This window comes from Pagrus major, chromosome 12 (genome assembly GCF_040436345.1).
Source record: "Pagrus major chromosome 12, Pma_NU_1.0".
In the NCBI taxonomy this organism is placed as follows: Eukaryota; Metazoa; Chordata; class Actinopteri; order Spariformes; family Sparidae; genus Pagrus; species Pagrus major.
In genome coordinates this window covers 19,305,856-19,326,068 of record NC_133226.1, presented here as the reverse complement: position 1 = coordinate 19,326,068, position 20,213 = coordinate 19,305,856, and the positions used below count along the sequence as shown (strand labels likewise).

Below are 20,213 nucleotides of genomic sequence, written 5' to 3'. Positions count from 1 at the left end.
TGGCGCCTTTCTTCTACGCCCTGAGTTTAGTCTCACAGGCACACATCCTCTCTCTCTCTCTCTCTCCTGCCTCGCATTTTGGTATAAGACCCCACATACTGCTCTTTCTTCTTCTTTATTATCATTATTATTATAATTATTATTATTTAAATGCGCAGGAACAAACAAGGTGTTGCCACTCCATGGGGGAAGACAGTCAATATAGGAAACAAAAACAATTATAAAAAGAAAAGAGAGCTAACACAACAAACAAACTTAAAAATACAAATATAGTTCTTAAAAAAAAAACACACAACCGAAATAAGGTTTAACTAAAAACCTGAACAGCTTTTTGGTTGTTAGTGGTTAATGGTGGCGCATGTTGCCTGAAAGGCTCAAATCGGGGTGAAATCGCTCATTGGTAGCAGGGGAAACTATCCTGATAGATCAATATTACAAAAAGGAAATGTTTTATTTGAGCATTTTAGCACCATACATCAATGTGAGTGTTTTGTAGCTCCTCTATTATAAACTTTTGGCACATGTGCCTTCTTTAATATGAACAGACTGCTGATAAAACACTGATTAAACGCAGGGATCAGGCATTAATAGCTCTAAAATGGACAAAAATGCGATTTTTTAAAAAAAGATCTGGGGCTTTTTCTTAGTTTCCATGCCATTTGATCTCGTTGACGAAAGCAAACGCATTGAAAAGAAACACAAAAGATATATTTTTTAAATTTAATTTGACCTTTTATTTCACATTTATAAGTTAAACAGAAACAACTTGGGAGTTCGTATCTTTTGGCCCAACCTCGCCCTCCTTTTCCCCTCAACTTCTCGTGACAAACGTCAACGTTACTTTCCCGTTTTTTTTTGTTACTACTTTTCATGTGCGTGTGTGCGCGCGTGCGTGCGTGCGCGAGCGAGCGACTGAGTGAGTGTGCGCTGTGGGCTCCGCTTCATCTGTTGTTTGCGCAACACAATCACATTTCTTTTAAGCGACAGGGTGTCTAGACACACACGTGACCGGGCGCGTCAATGCGCACTGGAGACTGGAGACGGAGAGCAAGGGCACCCAAACCATCCGCCTCATTTACAGACAGAGAGCCGCTCGCTCAACCCCCCCCCCCTCGAGATCACTCGTCGGCTCGCTTTCCTTCTCGCCACACTCAGACACGGAAACTTCGTGCGAGAGATACGAGGTTGGATTATTTTATCCGAGAGGGATTCGCCTGCTGAAATAGGTTACGAGGAGGGCTCGGTTGCGTGGACGTACAACCCGAGGGTCTCTCTCTCTCGCTCGCTCTCTCGCTCTCTCTCTCAGCTCTCTCCCTCCTCTCAACTCAACAAACGAGAGATTCGCTCCTGGATTTGCTCCCTGGCTCTTCGGACGAGCCAGCAAGAACCACATCCTCTGCATATTTAGACGATAACGGATAAAGAAATAAAAATACACTGAAAAAGAAAAGCCTCCGCACGCCTGGTGGAGAGCGCTCCTCTGCGCAGTCGGATCAAGGATTTTGTTGGATTAATGCTCTTGAAGACACGGCGGCCAGCTTCGGTTTTCACGGGATAATTGTGACAGCGTTGAGGCGTAATTAGGCCCCAGCTTGTCTGCTTTCCTCCGCAGCTAATGCGCACAGACAGAAACATGTTTTGACTGTGTTTATGTGCTGAGAAAACCGTCTCGGAGCGCGCTTGAAAAGGGGGTCAGCTCACGGCGCTCGGCTGCACATCACCAAGTGAATAATTGTGCCACATTGAGGCTACATGCTGCTGCGCTGTGGCCGCTGTAGACGCGTAGAATAAGCTGTGCGATTCTTTTATTATAGGCTGGTGTTAAACCCCCTGGAGGTGATGGTTGTCTACCCCCGGAGGACGAGCTGACTGTCCCGCGAACCTCGACTGCTTTTCGTAGATCAAGCGTGCAGGAGACGGCAACAGAGACTGGCGCATGCTACAGATTTCCTCTGCTTATCCAGCACCCAGTTTTTCCACCGTATCTTCTCAGGCTGCTTGTCATTGCCTGGACTCGGATCCCGGAATCTTCATGATTTGCGGACACCATGCTCGTTTTTTAGCCGGGGAACCCTCTTTTCGTCCCGCATGTTTAGGACCAAACGATCGGGGCTCGTCCGGCGACTCTGGAGGAGCCGTGCGCCCGTGGAGGGCGACGGGGAGGCGGATAGAGGGACGCATGGCTCCGGGGGCTGCTGCATGGGCAAAACGACAAAGGTGGCCAAGTCCAACGCCGGGTCGGAGGCTGAATTGAAGGCGTTGACCCACTCGATACTGAAAAAGATCAAAGAGAAACAATTAGAGGTGCTTTTGCAGGCGGTGGAGTCCAAGGGGGGAGCCCGAAGCCCCTGCTTGCTCCTGCCCAGCAAAGTGGACGCCAAAGTGGGTCAACAGTCTTACTCTCTCCCCATGCTGCTCTACAAAGTGTTCAGGTGGCCGGACCTCAGGCATTCCTCGGAGCTCAAGAGGCTGTCTTGCTGTGAATCCTACGGGAAAATCAACCCAGAGCTCGTTTGCTGCAACCCGCACCACATGAGCAGACTTTGTGAACTCGGTGAGCTGGATTTTTCTAATAACCTCATCCTCCACACACACACACACACACATAACACACACACAACTCACGCACACATTCAAAAAGTTCTGAAATTGCGTTGAATTCTCTGGTGGTGGGGCCTCATTTTTTTTTTTTTTTTTAATTCAAGAACAAATTCAGACACCGTGTCATTGTGTCAAAGCATTACTAGACTCTTAAAGGGATAATTAGCCTAATTCAAATGACATCACCTCTCTTGGCACAGTCGCCTTGTGTTTCCATAAGGTCAAACTTGACCGATGTTGAACGCGTGCCAAGAGAAGAAGAAGACATTACATCTTGAATTTGGCACACCTCGGATCTTTTACATATTTGTGCATAATGGTTTGTATCTTCAAACGCTAAATATGTCCATTTTTTGGCCAATTTATAGCAAGATTCAGAACAAACTGCCCATCTGGTGTTTCAGCATTTCACAATTGGCATTTCCAAAGTGCAAAGCGACTCATCCCGGGCTTTACAGTCTTTCCACGGTGTAGTTTCCAGGGCCTCTCTCTCTCTTTCTGTGTGTGTGTATGTGTGTGTGTGTGCTTGCTTGCTTGGCGTCCCGGGCCAAAAGAGGCCCGTATCTCAGTTTGTCCTAGACGCTGATAGTGGCCCTCCTGGCGCCAGGCGGCCCCCTGTTTATCTGCCTGCCAATGAAAGGCAATAGCCGCCCGGCCGGACTCACTGCCTGCCTGCCTCTCTCTCTCTCTGTCTGTCTGTCTCTCTCTCTCTGTCTCCCTCTCTCTCTCTCTCTCTCTCTCTCTCTCTCTCTCTCTCTCTCTCTCCAGGCTGAGCTGACAGACAAAACCTTTCCCCAGAAGAATGACAACTCTTATCATAAAGTTTAGATCTTTCTCGCTTGTTTTTTTTTTCTTCCTCTCATGCTCTGCTTTTTTTCCCCTCCCTCCTCCATGCAGAGTCCCCTCCTCCTCCATATTCACGCTATCCCATGGACTATCTTAAACCACCAGGTGAGCTCCATATTTACACAAACACACACATTATTTTACTGTCTTGTTTGTTTTGCAAAACATGCACATCTGAAAAGGCCATCTTGTAGTCCTGAATGTTTATGCGCCTGACAGTACAATGCACATTACCCCTGCAGTGTGTGTGTGTGTGTGTGTGTGTGTGTGTAGGAAACAGCTCCATGTTATGTTGTGATTTATGATAGCAGTGGAGTGGCACGCCTGGCTGGCTGGGCAGCTCTACCATGGCTGGCAGCCAGGGCAAAGCAGCACAAAGTTGAGATACCAGCTATAGACTGACTGGCATGTCACCAGGGGCAGTGTATGTGTGTGTGTGTGTGTGTGTGTGGGAAGAGGGGGAGGTGTTTGTTTGTGTGTCCATCTATCTATTGTGAATCGTGGCACAGACAGTGGCGTCTCTGGAGCCGGCCGGTCTTTATCAGCTGAATTAATCAACAGATTAAGGTTGAGGACTTGTGTGTTTATGTGTGTGTGTGCGTGTGTGTGTGTGTATGCGTGTGTGTGTGTGTGTGCGTGTGCGTGTGGGAGTGTGTCACCATTGCACATCTTCTGTTTGGTTGCGTTTGTTTTAGAGACCAGGAGAGAGTATTTATTAATGCATGCCCTGTTTCATTTCTTCTTTGGTCTTCTTGCTTAATTGTTTTTCTCCGTGGTTGTCATCCTATTCCCCTCGGTGCCAGAAAGTGGCACCAGGTTATGTCATCACCTATTAAGTCGGTTTTGAAGTGTGTTAGATTTCAGGCTGTAACCAGAATGGTGCGAGACCGGGGGAGCTCCGCTTGAGTCACAGAGAGGGTGACAGAGATATAAATGCGTAGTCTGGGTGCAGGACTTTTAAGACCCGCCGTTTTTAATTTCCTCAACCTCTCCCCTCGCTCCTTTGCTCATTTTTACCCTGTCAGTGCAGGAAAAGCTCCGAGTTGAACAATGAGCGGTCAGCCGAGCAGCCGGCCAGTTAGTCAGGAGAAGGAGAAAGTGGCTTTCAGTGAGTGGAAACAATAGGAAGTCATTGCAGCTGCAGCTGTGGTTCTTCAAAGCCCTCCCGACTCTCTCTCTCGTCTTTATTTACCAGGCCTTACCTGGAAAGCTGAATTAAAGGACAAGTTCACCCAAAAACTAAAATTCAGTCGTTATCTCTCATGGGAAGTCAGATGAATTCTTGTAGTCCATAAAACATTTCTGGAGCTTCACAGCAAAACAGCGTTGCAGCCTTCTCCTAAACAACTGAAGGAGATGTGGACTCGTTTTAAAACGTTTAAAAAACAGCCAAAAGAAAACGTTGAATGGCTTCCCACAGCTCGTCCGGCATAGTCCGAATCTCAGGAAGGCCCGAGATGCCAAATTTTTTTTGGAAAAGAAGTTATTTACACCCTTTTAAAGCCAAAATACATGGTCAATCTCTGCACGAGCTTGACCGTGTGTAGAAGGTTTAAATAATATTTTTTAAAGCCAGTTTCAGATCTCAGAGCTTCTGGAGACTCGGAATACGCCAGGCGAGCTCTATGGAGCCATTTCATGTTTTTTAATGTTTTAAAACATGTCCCCATCTATTAGCTCCAGAGATGTTTTGTGTACTACAAAACTATACCCGACCTTCCATCATAACGGGGGTGAACAGATAATTACTGAATTTTCATTTTTGGGTGAACTTAACATCAACAGTGACATCCTCTTCAGCCTTCTCCCTGACGTCTCAGGGTTTAGCGTCTTTGTGCGAGTTCAGTTGGAAACATTCCAGCGTTGAGCGGAAACAAGAAGGTAAATAGGAAATGCAAGCTGGATACGGACAAAAGAAATGGTTATTCAAGTCATGTTACCACCCTGTTTCCCCACTCAGACCAAATCGGTTTGACTGTGTGGGAATTAAATGTTGCCAAAGAGAACAGAACAAAGTTAAATTTCAGCAGACTCTACCTCACCTGCCACGCCATTTCCTCATTTCGTAGAATTCAGTCAGTGCAGCTGCGAGTTGTGGTTAATCAAAGGCGACTCTGTCAGTCTGCGAGTCTGTATTGGTGAGGGAGGCTGAAAGACAACATATATTAATAGGACAATGGAGCAGGCTGGAGGGCACACACACACACACACACACACACAGGACAGATGAGCTTATCATGCAGAAAGACAGGGGTTTTTCCCCAGGGGCCTCGGGGAGCTGTCAATCATCAACCTTCCCATTACTGGAGGCTATTACACTTTTCCACATTACTCTCTGTATTTGCTTCATATTAGGCCGTTTAAATCATCCTGACATTCAGAAAATCTGCATAGTTAACTTTTAGAAGGCAATCAGACGCTGTAAAAATCTGCATGAAGCGGAAGAGCGATGGATTTTATGATGATGGTTTTATGATTCCAGCGAGCAGGAAGTGGGGTTATATGTGTCAGGCTGCCTGTCCGCTCCAGCAGCAGCGGTCAATATGAAAGCAGCCGAGACGTAAAACGCTACCTTGTTTCAGCTCTTGGGAATATAAATCACACACTGTTTGGCTCCCTCTCTCTCTGATGCCCCCTCAGCCCTGTGGTCAGCTGTGAACTGTTGCCCGGGAGACCAGGGCAAGGCTGCTGGCAGCCAATGAAAGCGAGGCAGGCTGGGCTATGCCCGTGCATCTCGTTACCGCGACCACAGCGGCACGGTCCACGTCCGGACGGGTGGCAGGCTGGGAGGAGGGCTCTGGTCGCTGTTTCTTTATTACTTCATAGCTACTGCAGCTCAAACAGGAGGCCAATGAGCCGGAGAGTGGAAGTATTCAGCAAAAATACCATCCTCCTTCCCCTCAGCTTCGCCATGTGTGGATTTAAAGCATACTGACCCCACTAGTCACTGCATTTCTTCAGTTTACAGCCACTTTAGATGTTGCAATAAACTCGGTTCGCACAAAGTCTTGAAAGTTTCGAAAATGCTTTATTTAGCTTGAATTTGAATATAAACCCCGAAAAACGTTCGATTTTTAAATGAAGTCTAGTGTTGACGCAATCGCTCATGTTAACCAAAAACCTTTTAATATTTGAAATGAAACAACCCTGTCGTCATATCTGTTTGTTGTCTCCTAGCGTTGATCAAAACATTCAACCAAAGCTGAAACTAGAATGGCACTCAGTAGAGCGCATACCTCTGCCAAGGTCCGACATTCTCCTTTAATTCAATCAGGCCTAACCCAATATCAAATTAAACATACTTAAATCTGATAGATCCAGCCAACTAGAAAGACCCCATTTTTTTCCATCATGTTCCGTGCGTAATTCCCTGAGAAAGTAATGAAAATGTTGGAAAAACACCCTATATTAAGGAAAACTTCCTGGATATGTCTCGTTATTCGGATCCGCACCAAAAGTCAATGGGGTCTATTCTGGCCAGAATCCCATCCTGTATCCAAGTTTTGTGGAAATCCACTCAGTAGTTTTTGTGTAATCCTGGTAACAAACCAACAAAAACAGGTTAGAACATAAACAAAGTGACAATATACACTGATTGCTGTGGGTATAAAGGAAATCTGTGAAATTATTTTTCGCCAATGCATTTATAACAATTACGATGTGACGATAAAGACTTCAAAAGTCTGGAAAGTTTTGGTTAAGGTACCTTGAAAGTGCTTGAAAAAGAACTGAAAAAATCTGTACAAACCCTGAACTTCAAATCAGAACAACTGCTTTTTTTAGCCACAGTAATGTACAACCATCAGAAAAACTACACTTCAGAGCCGCAGTTCAAGTCAGAGTGGAGGTGACCACCGCCGCACACTATGCTTCAGTGGATAGTAGGTGTAGCGCAGCGTTGACGTGCAGCGAGAGGAATGTATCATTAGTGAATACCGAGCTACCAGCAGCAGCAGCAGCAGTAGCTCTGCAGCAAAGCTAGCCTGCTCCCAGCGGTGTGCTGCTCCGCTCGACACACACAGCGGTTTTGTTAAAGCTCCATTCAGGTGTCATGTTGAAACTAGTCCACATTACGAGCCTTAGCCGGAGTTCAGCATTCAGATGCAAAAGAGAGGGAGAGATTGAGTGTTTTTTCTCTCTCTTGTCTGCCTGTTAAGAAAATTTACAGCTTTAAGGGCCCCACGGAGCACACAAACACACACATAGCTTATTGTGTTGTTGTGTGAATGCTCAGATTTCAGATTCAGCTTGAACACGTCAAATTTGTGCATATTTTTCAGCTTTTCTCTGTCCTTTTAGAGAGAAAAGCAGGAACAGGAATCAAAGAGACAATTATCAGCTGAGTTTGAATCTCTCACAGTCTTGTAATATTGGATCTGTTATTGAGCAGCGATCAGACATCTCCAGCCCAAACCCTCGCCTCAGTCATTAGCCAGAACGAAGACATCTCTTTCCCGATCGGCAGCTTTTCTGAGCTGAGATGCGAGGCTAACGTTCCTCCTGAAGCAGTGGATTATGGGGGATTATCAGGGGTGTAAGAAACTCCTCTGTAAGTCCTCTGTATGTGTGTGTGTGTGTGTGTGCGAGGGTGTGAGCGTCGTCGTCAGCGTCTTCATTAGGCATTGATTTCACTGGAGTGATTGACGGTCTCACAGCTGCTGCTTTGCCTTCTCTACACAAACACACACACGCACACGCACGCACACACACACACGCACACACACACACAGGAACACACACAGTGCTAATTCAAAGTGTCTCTCTCTGTCTCTGTTAGATTCTCCAGACTCTGGACCTTCATCCAGTGAGACTGGGGGAACGACATACTCGGCCCCTGTGGGGCTTTCAGGTAAATACTCCAACAAATACCATTCCCATTTTCTTGTCTTTTTATTCCCCTCGTCCTGTTTTCTTTAGCTTCTCCTGCGCATTCCTCCCAACAACCATACTTGTGATGATGAGGCAGTGATTGTGGGGGCCCCTGCTTCCCCTCTGTAATAAAAAAAAAAAGCCAGTGAAGTGAAGGAGGGTGGTGTATTTCTCCCACATCCACATAAATTCCTCCCTCCTGGCTCTTTGAACAACGCTCCTCTCTTCTCCTCTTCCTCTCCCTGTTCCCTCTCATCCCTTTCCGTGTTATGTTGTAATGGAAGACAAACACGTCGAAACCGTTGTTTGGAGAAAGAATATGCTCTGTGCGTGCGGCATTGTGGGGGAGGGAAAAAAAAGGCAGAAAGAGAGGCTTCTCGACTGACATGCGAGTGTTTGTTTGGGTGTGTTTGTGCGTACAGGGGACGTCTTTGTGGACTCTCCTCTGGGCTCGCCGTGTGTGGATAAGAGAGAGACACAGGCGCCTTTCTTCCTTCCATCTCTCATGCAGGACGTGTTTCAGGCTTCCTCGGCTTTTCTCCCATAATCCCCTTTGGCAGCGTTGCCTTCCTTACCCGGCGCCCTGTCCGCAGGCTACAGAGTAAGATGGTGTTCACGAGAGAAGGAGTTTGCTCTCAGATTGCTCCGTGCTGCTCTCTGCTTTCCTCAGCCTCAGATGGTTCTCATTACTGGGCCTTTAAAGCCTGTTTTATGTCAGTTGGTGTTGGCTGCCCATTTTCCCCCCTCCTTTGTTTGGTGGGGAGTGTGGGGGTTAGCCTGCTTGCTTGCATGCATGCATGTGTGTGTGTGTGTGTGTGTGTGTGTGTGTCCTTAGATGGGGGAAGAGATTGCAGCAGTGCTTACAAGAACAGAGGAACTAAAAATCCATCTCCTCTTTTCCCCCCTCCTCCACACCTTTAGATGGACACTGAAGTCCTCCCTGTGTGCATTAACTAAAGACACATTTTAGACCCGGTTCAAACTGTGAAACCCAAGAACTGGAGTCTTTACAGGCGCCCCATGCTCCCTCCCTTACTCCTGCAAGGCGTACACACTACCCTCCTCCTCCTCCCCTGTTTTCCTTCCTGGCGAGGATGACATGGCAGCGGCGGCCAGCGTTCCAGTGAATGGGCCTCCTCAGTAAAAAGCAGTAGAGGTAGAAAGGCCCCGGGGCGGGAGAGAGGGATGGCCGGAGCAGCGCTGCCTTCATGATTTCCCTGGCAAGGCCCAAAAAAATAGAAAAAATAAGGCTGCTCCTTCCCCTCCTCCCCGCCTCACTCCTTGCTTCCCTCCTTTGCTCCCTCCCTCTGGGGCCCTGACAAAAGAAACATGGCTCTCCCAGAGGCCCGCCGCTGACCTTCTAATTCACTCACTCTGCCCTTTTTATGTTCTTCTCCAGACATATTTACAGAGAGGAGGAAGGAAGAGAGAGGAGGGTGGCTCTGAGGGAAGGAGGGTGGCAAAGATTTGAAGTCAGCAAGAGTTGTACTGTTACTTCTTTTTATGCATTGCAGTAGAATAATTAAGTGCTTGTCGACTTTTAGAAAAGGCTGGAGGAGTGTGTAATTGGTAAAGCAGATAAGAATCCTCATTCATCCAAAAAACACAGTTCAGACGGGGCCGGTGAGACGAGGTTAGAGACAACTTCCTCCCCCTCCTCCTCCCATCTTTCCTTCTTTCTTATTCTCTCTGGAAAAATCCAAGACCATCCAGGCTGGAAGGAGTTAAGCTAGCTGCGACAGCGACAAGCGCAAATGCAAACTAGGCTGCCTGCCAGGCTACCAGCTCCAAAGCTCCTCTCGCTGGCTCACGTCATCAGCTTGGAACAGAGCAGGGAGAGGAGAGGAGAGGAGAAGGGGGAGGTCGATGGCTGAAGGCCTGGAGCTGGGTGTTGGGGTGCTGATCTTGGTTCGAGCCGGGGTGAGGGATTTAACTCAGGGGTTTTGCTTCACCCGGGAGAGAGAGATCAAGAGAGAGAGATCTGGTCACAGGAGATCAGGTCAGGGTTAAGAGGGCGCTGGATTGCTGGTTATGAATCTGTGGAGTGTTAAGTAATATTTAAACTTGTTAGAGACTAGATTGTTTACGAGCAGCTCAGCCACGTAGCCCGACGTCCATCTTGTCAAGTTCAAAGAGGTCACGTTTTTTTGGAGAGTTGTCTTGAGCTTGAAAAGGCAGCACTTTAGGCTGTGGGACAGAGTGTGGATGTGTGTGTAGGAGGGCTGGGTATCATTTTGAAGTCTTTCTGTGCTAGTGCTGCTACAATACCTGAGTTTTTCGTGCTGATGCTGAAACAATACTTTGAGAGATTTAGACAGGTTTTCCCTTTTTCCCCTCTTAACAATAGAATCCAAATGTTCTCACATGTCAAATGTGTCTAGAATTGCTAACATTTTGAATGGAGTCTGGTACAATCTGATCAAAGGGTAAATCCACAGGATTATGACTCTGACCAAACCAGATATCTGTTCTTTTTTGATTTTTTGATTATTGGTGATTCGAATACATTTTGATATACCAATACACATACCAATGTACTCTTCTATGACGGTGGGTTATAGATGTCTGTTGGTGCCTAGCCCTTATTGGATGTGTAGCATCAGTGTGCGTATGTCGGTGGCGTGCATACTGGTGCCATCGGGGACTGACCCGGAGTGCTTGTGTGTAAGAGGATCCAGTTGGGCTGTGGTGACACGTACGCACACACACACACACACGCATTTTCACACACACACATACACAACGGGTAGGCAGATAGAATGACCTGGTGCGAGCCCTGGCGCACGGCCGACTGTCACACAGGCGCTTCCTCCCACTGCAGGTTAAATTTAGGCTGAGCTGTATTCTTATACCAGCAGCCAGTCACCTCGCTCGACAGACAGTCGGCCAGCCCTTCAGTCAGTCAATTAGTCATCCAGTGAATCGGCTGGAGGTATAACCTTCATCAGGGGCTCTGACAGAGATTAAATTTAGTCTTGGCACCTCGGCTCATTAAATCAAACTAGTTCTGCCGTCATACAGAGGGCCCCGAAGAAACGGCCCATTTTTGGTGGAATCCCGGTGAGAGAAGAGGCCCGTCTGTTGTTTTTTTGCGCAGGAAGTGAGGTTTAAATCACCTATCACCAATGTTTAAACACAATCTTAAGATTTTTTTTGGAAGCTGACTTCCAGCTCGAGTCAGAAACAGAGCACCCTCAGTCTCCCTCGTCTTCTCTCTCCCTGCATTCCTGCCTTGTTTGGGTTAGCGGGGAAAGGAAAGGGCTGCGCAGGATATGACCTCATGTCTTTGAGGAAAAGGCGAGCGGACAGGGAGGCAGTTGAGGCCTCTTCGTGACAGAAAGCAAACACTGGAGTGCACCAGCCAGAAAGAAGGAAAGAGTAAAACAAAGAATGAAAGAAAGTAATCGTAAATTTGTTTTACTTCCACAAAGATAGAAGAAAGATTCTTCGCCATAAACCTGCTCTGGCTGAATGTTTTGCTTGAACAGTAAAGAGGAAGGAATGAAGAGGGAGAGAAGATGGCGGCTTTGGGTGGAGGGAGAGATGGCCGGCAGCTCTGCTCTGTTCTCTGTAATTTGGAGGCTGTGTGTTCAGCCAGCGAGTTGAGCAGAGCAGCGCCGGGCCGCTCCGTGCCGGGCCAGGATCTCTCATTACTCCCCACTTCCTCTCCTTGCGCGGCAGCCAAGCCGCCTCTTGGCAAGGGACTTAATTTTGGTTTTGGCCGTCCTCTGTTCCCCACCCTGTGTCATTATGCTGCACAAATCGAAAAAACAGCACACAGAGACAGCGGAGAATGGAGAAAAAGAGAGGATAGAGGGAAAGTGTGCCTCAGCTTGCGTGTGTTTGGGTGTTTTCGCTGAAGATTTGTTGCGTTTACGGTTGAAAACATTAGCCTACCTTAGCGTAGCCAGTTGATTGAATGGAGGGTTATGCAGATTTGGCTCTGAGCCAGAGCTGGAGGGAAGCCCAGAACAAGATGAACATTGTTTTGGTTTGCAGTCACTCTGTGGAAGTGGATTTTGACATTACCTCAATGTATGAAGATATGAAAGAGAGAGAGGAAAGAGGAGAGAGAGGAAGGGAGGGAGAACCACCACCACCCCTCCCTCCTTTTTAGCAGGATAAAGACGGAAATGGAAATAAGTGGAGACACATTCCTGCAAACCTGTGTGTGTGTGTGTGTGTGTGTGTGTGTGTGTGTGTGTGTGTGTGTGTGTGTGTGTGTGTGTGTGTGTGTGTGTGTGTGTGTGTGTGTGTCAGATTTCTGGTGTGACACACAGTCTTGCTGTCTCCACCCTCCCGCCTTGCTCATTCATGTAGTCAGTTTGTCTGTTGTGTACTCAGACTGGAGGGCTGAGTGTGTCTTTTTATCTCAGGCCTGTCAGTAGCCACATCTCTGTCATCACCCACCACACTGCTGTTATAACCACAGACATACACAGGTAGATAATTATTAATAACAGAGCAACAACGCGACAAAAGCCCAGGCCGAACACAACTGGCTCTGCTGGTTGTCTGCCTCTTTTGTATTATTTAGTTCCCACGGTGTTTTAGCGCCTCAACAATGTGGGCGATTGTTTCGGCTTGTCTGTCCATCTGTCCGTAGCGCCGCCGTTTGTGTGAGATACCGAGCCTGCGAGTGATCTCCTGACTTGTGTGTTTGCAAAAGTGAGCTGATGACATCAGTACAGCCTGTCTGGCACCGTGTGTCCAACTAGTCTGTGTTTATTTGTCCTGTCACCCTGGGAAATCTGGGCTGCAGGGGATCATTGTGTGTGTGTGTGTGTGTGTGTGTGTGAGGGTCAGCATGATGAAGTGTTGGAATAATAACTCAGCAGGAGTAGGAAGGAGGAGTTACAGAGGAATAAAACTGAGGAAAAAGTCCAGTAAAAAGGAAAAAAAAGTGACAAATCGTGCTGTCGTTTTGCGATAATGTGGAGCCAAATGGAAGATGCTGCCCAATTAATTATGAAACATTCCTCTATTTTATCTCAAGCTAAAGAAAAACACTGCGCCTGAGCTACATCAAGACATGTGGCTCGTGTAATTATAGCAGAAAACTTCCACTCAGAGAAAATTACACTGTAGACAGAGGCATTAGGAAAACATGCGCCATTTCATCTCCTTATCGTCTCCCCGTTCGTGGCCGGATGGTTCATGTTAGAGATAGCGTGTCTGCAACTCATTCTCTCTATCTGTGTTTCTGCGAGGAGTCAGATCTGCAGATAGCGAAACTGTGTGCCACTCCCCTGTGCGGTTTTCCTGCCATCGGGGCTTATTTAGGTTTCCTGAAGTGGGGGGAAGGACTTTACATCTTCTTACATAACCTGCCACCCTAAAGAGGCACTTCCTCTGTTAGTTGCTGAACCCACCACCATCTGTCTGTCAGCCTATTTCTCTACCTACTAGGGCTGAACAGTGTGTCCTTTCTTCTTAATAGTTTTGCACTTTTTAATATATTTTAATGCTTGATAAACAATGCCATTGTTGTGACTAATCTTTAAGGGGAACTGTACTGATTTTACACATCAAAGTCTGTTTACATGAGTTGTATAAAGCCGTTTGTGGCTCCAGAGGGAGCAAAGTCTGATAAATATTCTCAAGTGAAATGTCGTAAAAGACTACAAGTTTGAACATTTAAAAGCATATCTGTGGGTGTGGAGTGAAGTTTACATGGCCTCTGTAGCTCCTCAGCTGTTTGAGGCTAGTGGCTTGAGGCTACATAATCGGCTGCTAGCGTAACACGCCCGGATCTCTGACTGAACTGTCTGCGATCGAGTTGCATAATGGGTAATGTAGGAAGAAAATCTTGGGGGTGGCGAGTTACAAAGTTTACCAGACTTCTGGAGCCTGCTAGCACCTTTTAGGCTACATTAGCCGCATCTTGCATAAAGCACCCAATTATCAGCAGTTGAGTTGCATTGTGGGTAATGTAAGCACTAGTTTTAGACGAGGAAGAAATATTTTCAGACAAACAACGTAGTCCAGCTTATAAATCACATGATTAAGTCTCATTTAATGAGATTTTAGTTGCATATTTTGCATTCTCTTGCTTCACAATTAACCAGTGACATTCATTCTGCGAGCAGACTAAGTCATTTCAACGGGAAAAAAAACTCCAGACAGTGCACACTTGATGGCTTACACATACAAGGTTGTGTTGTAACAATGCGAAACAAGGTCTCTCCTCTGCCTCCACTGCACAGAACGGCTGACCCTTCTCTTTCTGAGGGGGTCGCCGGTCATCGAATTTCTCGCCACGGTAGACGATGAAGTGAGCACGTCCGCTGTTGAGGACTCTAGCTTACATTAACTCAAAAATAATCAATGGGACCAGATATTTTAGTGAACACAGCGAGAGAAATGCACAGGCTTTCATTACAGACAGGCTGAACATGCACAGCGTGGCAGGGAGAGAACAAAAGGAATGCCTCCAGGGTGACCCTTGACCTTTGGAATAGACTTTCCCCGGCTTGAGAGAGGGTGTTGACTTAGAAAATAAGGCACCGTGAAGAGTCCTTCCTTTCCCCCTCGAGCTGTTTCCTTCATGCCTTCCCCATTCCTCTCCTCGAGCTGCTGTGTGTGTCTGATGACGACAGGGTCATTGCACGTCTGAGACACACACACACACACACACAGCTATACAGGCCTCTCAGGGATCGATATGAGACAGTTCTCAGGAGCCTCCTCACTATTTACCGATGTTGATAGTGTTGTGTCCAGGAGTGAAGGTTGAAAACTGTGTGTGTGCATGAGGGTGTAGGCGTGTTACTCTGTGACTGAGTTGACTCCTAGGTATAGTAGCGACCTGGTGTGTGTGTGTGGAGTCAGACAGAGGTAATGATTAACCTTTCCAGACTGGCCCTGAGAGAAGCACCCAGTCTGCTGCCCCCTCACTGCCCTCCCTCCTCTCAGCCGTCCCTCCCCCTTCAACCAAGTCCAATTGTCTCAGCTAGCGTGGCGTCCACTCTTTAAGACCTCAGACCATTAAAATCCACAGGGGAGCCTGCAGTGTGTGTCTACTCACCGAATCTGCCCTCCCCGTGCTGTGGTTTAAATATTTTGCATGGCACAGAGGGTTTTATTTAATCACAGATATTTACTGTCCCCCGCCACCACCCCCTGCCTCGCAGACCATAAGCTGATCATCCATTAAATACCTCGAAAACATGCGAGCAATATGCTGTTTTTGTTTGCACAGTGTTGCTAATGGCTAACATCCACATTAGCTCTCAGCAGCTGCGTCTTGCACTTTCTTGCAAGCGCTTTTAACAAAGTCCTGTTACCATTATTATCATCCATGACCACATGATGTCTGCTCCAGCAATGATCTAGCTCTCAATAGTGTGTTTTGCTTCATATTGGACGAGCAGGGAAAGTCTTTTTGTTGTTTTTTGGGTGGGGGTTTACGTGTTAGCCCCCATGGGACAGACCAACAGCAGACAAACTGACTGGAGCTCAGCAGAAAAGGCCAGAGTGACAGATGGCCTGAGGCCGCCCGCTTATCTCCAGCGAGGAGAAGCCCGAGACACACAGGCTGAAAGGCTGCAGAGCAGACGAGCAGGTGGGGGCGGCAGACAGATAGACGGACTAATGCGTCGATAGGCAGACATCCAGAAAAGCAGACAGATGTACAGACGGACAGCTCTGTAAATGTTCTGATGGAAACGCACCGCTCTGCTCTGCTCTAAAGACAGACGGACTCAGCGCAGACACTCTGACGACACCGTCTGACACACACCTATGTGACAAGCACCTGAAATAGTGTCAGAGTGTAACACGAGGAGCGTGTCGGGCGGACGCCTCGCACGCAAACACACAATGTGTTAAAAATTAAAAATTCAGTTAAATGAGCCATGCACTTGGAACAAGGTGTGTTGATACAGGGTTCACTCACATTAGCGTGCGTGTTTATATGTGTGTGTATGTGTGTGTGTGGTTACGTGTTCGGCAGCATTACTCATGAGGTGTAAGCTCATCTGCTGTCAGGACAAGCTGTGAACACAGACCTCACAAGGCTGAGCCCCGCAGATGGAGGAGTCTGCCTGTCTCGCTTTCTCTCTGCTGACATACTGAACAGAAAAGAGTTAGTTTTTGTTTACCTGCAGGCCGGACAGAAGACTGTGACTATTTTTAGTCTCTCAAATTAGCTTTCAGTCGGCCTCTTATCTGACTGTTGCTGAGGAATGGGAGGAATTCAGGATAGCTGCTGGACAAAAAAGCCCTAAAATCACTTGACCGCAGTGCTGGAAACTAACCAAGTACCCGTAATTAATCGATTTTCTAGGTTCTTCATGCTAATTTTTAACTTCTAAAAAGTTTCCCAAAGTCTGAGAAAAAACTTCCTGGTGATGTCATAGTGATGTCATCACGATTTTCCGAGTTAAGTGTGGGAGATTACTCGAAATTATGACAAAAAAGCATGTGTTGCAAACCCTGGGCATGGAGTTTGGCTATCAAGTTGCATTGTGGGAAGTGTAGGATGCACATTAGGAACAGAATATATCGCCCAATTGTGGATTTTTCCTTTTTTATTCTCTCTCTGCCAAGACAGGACTTGTAATGTAGTATTTTTACATGGAATACTGCAACTTTTACACAAGAAAAAGCGTCTGAATCCTTCCTACGCCACTGCTTTACTTGCTGATCCTTGTTTTCCTCTCTCTTTCCAACCCTTTCCTTTTATCCTTCCCTCCCTTCTTCTCTCTTCTCTGCGGCTCCTCGCTCGCTGCCAGTCTGAGTTTCTGAGAGGAGAGAGAGAGAGAGGAGAGGCGACGAGGGAGGGGAAGCGGGGCAGTTAGTGTAGTCCTGAATAGCAGGGTGTTTTCAGGCTGCAATGACAGGCTCAGACAGGCAGCCGCTCTAATGACCTCTGACGCCAGGCCCTGTCTCTCTCAGCAATAACAAACACACACACACACGCACACACACACACACACACACACATACACAGGGCCCCACAGGTGAGCTCCACGAGCAGGCCCTCTGTCAGCTGTTAAGAAAAGTCCAACGCATCTTTCTCCTTATCAACCCTGGCTCTGTTCCTGTACATACATGCAAAGCAGACCCGAGAGCAAAGCTTGGCCAGGATCGGAGTCTCCGTCTGACATCGGCCTGATACACAAAAGACGCTTTCTGCCTCTTATCTCGAAGATAAATGCTTCTTTTCCCCCATTTAGTCTAAGGTAGATAGCTGGGTACTTAGTTTCCCCCAGCACCCCATGAGGACGGATTTACGATAAACTCCCCGAGGCTCGGCTCTGACCAACTTCAAAGAACACAGCCCCTCTTGTTTTATGGAAGGCATGCTTTCAGTTTTTCTCCCCCCGCCTCCCTCCCCTCCTCTCTGTTTCTGTCTCTCTTCTCCCAGTGTTGTCTTTTTCTTCCCCTCCCTCCCTTCTCCCTGCGTCTAATGAAGGCTAATGACAGGCCGCGGTGAGTCCGCTCGGGCCGGCAGAGATCCTGCCGCATTAACGTTGTAGTTTGTCTCAGACGGGACCTTCCAAATTACCGGTTACATTCACAGCTACCGCCAGATGAAACGAGGAAGGGAGGCGGGTGGGGGTTGTGGGGGAGGCTGGGGTCTGATGGGAACTGAAATGGCTCTGAGAAGGGGCTCTGTTAATTTTTTCCCTCATATATTTCAAGCTTTCATAGCTCTTGAATGTGTCTTTCATCAAGGGCTGGATTTGTGTGAGGGGAGAGGAAGTTTAAACGATTGTTGAGCAGTTGATAGAAGCAATTAGGTGACGACCCCTAAAAGCACGAGAGGAAGCAAAGTTGCAAAAGTTACAGTCAAAATATGTGAAAAGCATTCCTTCTCTTCCCCACCCCGCCCCCTCTTTCTTTCCTCTCGCGCTCTCTCTGTCTCCCTCTATTTCCCTTGCGCCTGACTGGCTCCTACTTTTCTAGCTGGGAGTAGCTGGGAGCCAGATTTCTGTGGAATAGAGATATGAAGGGGGAGAGGGACGGCGCAGGAGGCACACTAAAGGGAGACGGGAGAGGGAGGGGGGGTTTGGAAACTGGAGCATGGCCAATGCTATACTTCTTTTACGCTCAGGGGAAACTTTAGACAGGAGAGGCCTAGCTTGTCAACGATTCAGACACCAGGGTTGGAGAGTTAACGGCCTGCCTCGCTCGCCAGCGAAACACCATGTGCTTCACCGTGGACAGGAGTGGTTTATGTGTTCACGTGAAAGTCCCTCGTATCTTTTTGAGCGTGAATTCAAGGATGGTTTCTTATTTCCTCCGGCAGAGAGCTGCAGAGACGGGGCAGTCAGTTGACGTCACTACATTGTTGGCCACGCCGCTACAAAAATACAGCGAGCCAGACAGAAGATAAGCATTTAATGCCCAGACAAATATTGTACTGCGTGTGGACACTTGCCTGTCAGTGTCTCTGAGTTGCTTCTCTTGTCTGAGGTCCAGGAATTCCAACACAGTTTTCCTGTATGGCAGAAATTGAGGATGACGGTTTAGTTTTGGCTCTTGACTAAAGAAAATCCTCTATATTTCCCAAAAGAAGTTGGGAAGAAGTAGCAATGTTTTAACCTCATCTTCCCCCCCTCCTCTCCTTTTCTTTACTTCTTGATCTCTGTATTTTACCACCTAATGCTCCAGTGTCATCATATCTTCACATTGGTCTAACCATCTCCTTCTCTCTGTGTTTCCTCAGATTCCCTGGCGTTGCAGGAGTCTGGCGATCGGGCCCATTGGTGCGTGGTGGCATACTGGGAGGAGAAGACACGCGTCGGGCGCCTCTACTCAGTCCAGGAGCCCTCTCTGGACATCTTCTATGATCTACCTCAGGGGAACGGCTTCTGCCTGGGCCAGCTCTGCTCTGACAACAAGTCCCAGCTGGTGCAGATGGTGCGGGCCAAGATCGGCTATGGCATCCAGCTGACGCGTGAGCCAGACGGGGTGTGGGTCTACAACCGCAGCTGCTACCCCATCTTCATTAAGTCGGCCACACTGGACAACCCGGACTCGCGCACGCTGCTGGTGCACAAGGTGTTCCCCGGTTTCTCCATCAAAGCTTTTGACTATGACAAGGCCGGCAGCCTGCAGAGGCCCAACGACCACGAGTTCACGCAGCAGCCTCGCACGGGCTTCACAGTGCAGATAAGCTTTGTGAAAGGCTGGGGACAGTGCTACACCAGACAGTTCATCAGCAGCTGCCCCTGCTGGTTGGAAGTCATTTTCAACACACGATAGCAGCAGCAGCCTCCTCGCCTCTCTTTTGCCCCCCTCACAAACAGACTACACCCACTTTCCTTTTTTTTTTGTTCCAGAGGTTCAAACAGAGAAGAAAAGGTTTAAAAAGAAGAAGAAGAAAGTATAAGATTCTGATGGACTTTGTTTAATAAATGACTAAGATTTAATTAAAATAAGAAGCGAAAAATGTATTTTATGTTATATATAAATATATTATTAATTGTAAATATGAAGACGTTTTATATGCATCATTATTTATGTATTGTGCAATGTGTTGATGAGAAAAAGAAAATAAGATGCACTTTGCTTAATATAAATGCAAAACAAAGAAATGCCAAAATAAAAAAAAAAATACAAATAAGATATCTTGTCTACTAGTCGATGTTTTGATCTTTGGGTTTGTGTTGGTTTCATTCAGTTTTTCCTGATTGAATTACTTGAGTCAATCCACGTGTCAGTTCTCTAAAACCCTACTAATTTATTTTTGGCGATGAACATAGTGGCTTCATTATTACCAAAGTCAACATGGGTTATCTTTGTGCCACTGAAGGACCTTGATGTCATGTTGTGGATTGTAAAAGCATTTCCCTCTGAGACAAAGTGAGTCAGACTGTGACAGAGTCATAACTCACTGTCGCTGTTCCTACTGGCTCATTACGCCTTTTAAAATTGTCTGTTTTTTC

At 47.2% G+C, this 20,213-nt stretch overlaps 1 protein-coding gene across 1 annotated transcript; it reads left to right on the top strand.

Annotated features, from left to right (window-relative positions):
- Nucleotides 1–1,029: 1,029 nt before the first annotated feature.
- smad7 (SMAD family member 7) lies at nt 1,030–19,893 on the top strand. Its single transcript, XM_073477729.1, has 4 exons — nt 1,030–2,554; nt 3,499–3,552; nt 8,225–8,296; nt 18,992–19,893. The coding sequence occupies exons 1-4, from the start codon at nt 2,089–2,091 to the stop codon at nt 19,528–19,530; spliced, it is 1,131 nt and encodes a 376-aa protein (XP_073333830.1). The 5' UTR covers nt 1,030–2,088; the 3' UTR covers nt 19,531–19,893.
- The last annotated feature ends 320 nt before the right edge of the window (nt 19,894–20,213 follow it).

Coding starts and splice junctions, on each gene's coding strand:
- smad7 (XM_073477729.1), top strand. CDS start 2,089: ATGTTTAGGACCAAACGATCGGGGCTCGTCCGGCGACTCTGGAGGAGC. Junction 2,555..3,498: donor GAGCAGACTTTGTGAACTCG/GTGAGCTGGATT, acceptor TCCTCCATGCAG/AGTCCCCTCCTCCTCCATAT. Junction 8,297..18,991: donor GGCCCCTGTGGGGCTTTCAG/GTAAATACTCCA, acceptor GTGTTTCCTCAG/ATTCCCTGGCGTTGCAGGAG.